Here is a 4,228-nt window from a genome sequence, read left to right as displayed (position 1 = left end):
TGGAGACGGTGTCAAAGGGAGAACGTTTAACAGTTGCAAAGTACAGATACAAAAGCAACTACAAATAAACCAAAAGAGGGGGTGTGTATGTAAAAAGAGGGCGTGTGTATGTGTCTGTCCTTTAGCAGAAATTGATAGATAGCTTTATTCAAAACTGGTAACTTCAATAGAAATCGGTACCTAAAATAACTGCTGCGAAAGAAGGAAAGAGAATGGGAGTAAAGAAATCAAAGTGCGGACCACCACTTAACATTTACAGGAACTGCATATATACCACCCAGTTCTTTTTCCACGGCTTATTCCAGCATAATATGAATTTGCAAAAATCAATACAGCCCAACCCTGAACCATCATCGTCTTATTAATCTACAAAGAAATTATGACAAATAGCACAAGCACTACACAGCCACTCTGCTATATCATTTTTCTTCCTTTTTATACATTTGGAGTGACGCTGTGATCACCTGTGAGCTGACGATGTCTGCGGCATTGGGTATGCCATCGGGGTAAGATTCATAGGGGCACCCGGAACTATGGCTCCAGCAACTGGTGCACGGACACCATATGCCATATGGCCAGGAGAAGGTAGACTTACTGGTGTTCCTACAGCAGAGACAAACGGTCCACCAATCGGCTGGCCTATAGGAGTCCCATACACACCGATACCTGAATGCGGCTGAGTAGCCGGCTTGGCAGGTTTTCCAGCTGTTCCAACAGCTCCATTTGTTTGACCTGTAATAGGACCTTGAGGTGATGACATGTCGCCATTACCAACACTGGTGATATCATGAATGCTTGAGCGCCTTCTGTCTTTGTTGATCGAGTTGAGGCGAATGAAGTATTTCTGTGCATGACTGGCCACCTGCGTAGGTGTCCTAGAAATCACAAAGTTCCTTGAGATGCTACGCCAGTCGCCTTTTCCATATTTCTCCAATCCAAGCAAAAACAATCTGTTTCAATAGATCCAATAAGTGTCCATGTAGATTAGGGTACATGGCACGTCATAAAACAAAAACAGCCTACTTGAGCAAACAAAAATCAGGAATCTTGCACAACGTTAATAGTTTGTAATTCAAAGACCTCCCACGCAATCAATACCTAGGGTCCAGCTGAACAAAGGTGGTCTAACAAACTTTAGTAATAAGTTGTATGGCTATTTATTATCTTAGTGGCAGCATAGTTCTTTGTCGGTTTGTTTCCTTGTATTTCATTGCTTTCCATTGTTCAGTTCCTACTACCACAAGCACAATATGAATTGAAATAAAATAAAAGCAGTCCAAAAGGCAGGATTTAGTTGAAGTTGAAAGCAGAACTTAAATGCTAGTCATAGCTACACTCGGTAAACAAAAAGCCTCCCGAGTCTCTCTGAAAAGTAGTTGTGAAATCTCAAAACAAGGGCAAAGGCATCCTTGTAGATTGAGGATAAGTGACAAGATATTTTTAACAAACATTTAACAAAAGAACATGCAAGATCTGAATTGTGTACATGGGCTGTCCTATTAGTTACATTGAGTTGCTCAACAAGATAGTCACCGAAACCGAAAAAAAGTTGAATGGAATAAGACTGAAGAAAAGATATCAGATCCCAATTGGCCTATATCGATATTAAGCAAAAAAGACAACAGGTCTCAATCTTATACATGGGCTGTTTGGTTAGATGGTTGCTCAATCTTCACTGAAGAATGATACGAAGATGTGAGAAAGAGCATCTCTCTCTCTCTCTCTCTCTCTCTCTCAAGTTATGCTAAGTACCAAACTGTTACACACATAAGGCTATAAGCCATGCCACTGTGACATGAAAGCAAGAATTTAAGTAGAGTTGGAACAGAGCATTTATATAGCTGCACAAATCTGGTTAGCACAGGGGTTGTAAAATCCCCTGCTGAATCAGATCCAATAACAATAGCAGTTGCTGCAATTTTCAATCTGAAAGTTCCCACAATATGGCATTCATTCTGAACACATTCTGCTCGTAATGTTAATGGGGAGATCTATCATTAGATTTGAAGTGAGTCTAAAGCAGCATCAACTTGTAGTGATCAATTATTGATCACTACAAGTTGATGCTCCACTCATAGAAGACCCTAAATACTAAAACCTCATCACCATAGCACAATTCCAACTTATTTTTCAAATATCCCAATTGGGATGAAGCCAGCCACGACGGGCCGACTTTAGAAAGAAGCAATTCTCGATATCCTCTGGCATGCCCGTCGAGATAAACGATGGTCACCAAAAACAATTTATCCTGCAGACTAGTTAGCCTTGCATTTTCTTGATTTTGAGAATCATGAAAGGAAATCAGAATCAACGAGAGCACAGTAGTAATTCAAATAAAACAAACTCATATTACGGCCACCACAAGTACCAATTAAAACAGGACCACATAGAACATAAATAAACGACCAATATCAGATTCTTCTTATCAAAGATATTCCCAAAGAAATAAGAATCGATAGGAAATCCAAAGATTTCAGAGTCCAAAACATCATCCAATCGATCGTGAGTTACCCCATTATCAACCAGAATAAGCATAAGAGTTATTCGTGGCAACAGAAAAGAATAAAAATGACCCCTTCGGAATTTCAGTAGTGGTGATTTAACAACACGCTTGACTACGGTTGCATGCATCCACCAAAAAAATAGATTAACACAAAAACACCAATCAAAAGCCCAGAGAATTTTATCAGAGAAAAATCAACATGAGTCTCGACTGCGAAACGAAGAGATTGAAACCCGTAAGAGAATACCGGTGCTCCTCCTCTGTCCAGGCTATCCCTTTGCGCCGCTCCTGATCCGACCGAGAACCGGTCTTCCCAACGGCAGAGCTCGAATCTGAATTCTGGAAACTTCCGAAATGGGCACTTTTCCTTCCACCTCCGCCTTCCCCGGAGACATCCCCAAATGTGTCCGAAGAAGAGGATGAGGCATAGCTGGGGAGCGGCACGCGCCCAGATTCAATCCCATCGATATCTTCCACAAGGATGTCGTAATGGCTCTTCACCTCCTCGACGCTCTTCCCTGCCACCGAGGCCGCAATTCGCTCCCACCGGTCATTCGAATCCTCCGAGTAGATCGCGAGCGCGTTCTCGAAGGCCTTCTCCTGTTCCCTGCTCCACACAAAGCCATCGACTGCATCCGATACCGAACTTGCCCCGCAATCGCTCATCATCTAGGCCCTTTTCATGAAACCCTATGGTAGAAATTCCGATAGAAACTGAAGAATTCGAACTCCTTGTTTGCTCTCTAGGTAAGAAGAGAAATATCCCCCCAACAAACGTAGCTACCCACGAAGAAATAAGAGAGAGAAACGAGCAAAAAAAATTCAATCCCGGCACCAATTATTGAAATCCGATAGAAACAATCGAAAATCGCACAAGGTATCAGAAAATTCTCGCAGATCCGACGCCACAGAATCTGTCGGGAGTGAATAATTCCATATGGGCAGAGCGACAGATGCGTCAGCCAAGGAAAACACGGGAACAAAAGCGACAGAAAACCCTAGAAATCGCACGAGAGAACGACGGGGCTCAAATAAACCCTAGAATTTCCATCGGAATACACAGAAACAAACAGGACACTAGGGTTTTCGCAATAGCAAACTGTGGGAGAAGAGGAGAAATTCGAGAGAGGAGTAAGAATTTTGGGAGGAAGAAGAGAGACGACGACGGAGAAGGGGGGGGGGGGGGGGGGAAATAGGAAGGGAGAAGAAAAAACAAAAGCAAAGACAGGCAAGAGCCAGTACACCTACTAACCGTTTAAACCCTAGACCGCCGGTAAAAAAATCTAAATCAAGCATTTAGTAAAGGTAAAAAGTAAAAAAAGAACCTTTTTCTGTAGGTCCAAATATTTTCTTCAAATTTATAAAACAACTATGTTTTCTGAAGTTCCCGACAGCCACCCAGTATACCTACTAGTGGGGTCGACCTTTTTTTTGTCTAAACTCAGAATTTTCTTTCCATGAGAAAGTATGTAAAACTACCAAATACCTCCCGTATTTAAAAAAGATCGCAATTTACTATAATATTCCCGTAAGACTAAATAACGCCAAAAAATATGACGCTCTCAAAAGGTCATCGATTATGAAAGAATGCAGTGTTTCTATCTCAATATCGATGCATAAAAATGATTTTGATATAGTATTAGTATAATTTATATTTTATATTTGTATACATTTTCTCTCGTTTATATCCTTAATTGTGTTAGTATTTAGTAAATTGTTATGAAA

At 41.1% G+C, this 4,228-nt stretch overlaps 1 protein-coding gene across 1 annotated transcript; it reads right to left on the bottom strand.

The window, feature by feature from the left end:
- Window positions 1-246: 246 nt before the first annotated feature.
- LOC149832356 (transcription factor SRM1-like) lies at window positions 247-3,729 on the bottom strand. The gene is made up of 2 exons (XM_090014472.1): window positions 2,751-3,729; window positions 247-950 (listed from the first exon to the last, which is right to left on the bottom strand). The coding sequence occupies exons 1-2, from the start codon at window positions 3,170-3,172 to the stop codon at window positions 461-463; spliced, it is 912 nt and encodes a 303-aa protein (XP_089870598.1). The 5' UTR covers window positions 3,173-3,729; the 3' UTR covers window positions 247-460.
- Window positions 3,730-4,228: the final 499 nt, after the last annotated feature.

The sequence above is a fragment of the Nuphar pumila genome, chromosome 7, assembly GCF_984573655.1.
Source record: "Nuphar pumila chromosome 7, dmNupPumi1.hap1.1, whole genome shotgun sequence".
In the NCBI taxonomy this organism is placed as follows: Eukaryota; Viridiplantae; Streptophyta; class Magnoliopsida; order Nymphaeales; family Nymphaeaceae; genus Nuphar; species Nuphar pumila.
The sequence above is the reverse complement of the archived record's forward strand: the minus strand, read 5'-3'. Positions and strand labels throughout refer to the sequence as shown.

Bases quoted from the DNA above. Each gene is read 5' to 3' on its own strand.
- LOC149832356 (XM_090014472.1), bottom strand. From the start codon at position 3,172: ATGATGAGCGATTGCGGGGCAAGTTCGGTATCGGATGCAGTCGATGGC. The intron at 951-2,750 runs GTATTCTCTTAC...CTATTGAAACAG, and splicing joins TGGACAGAGGAGGAGCACCG to ATTGTTTTTGCTTGGATTGG.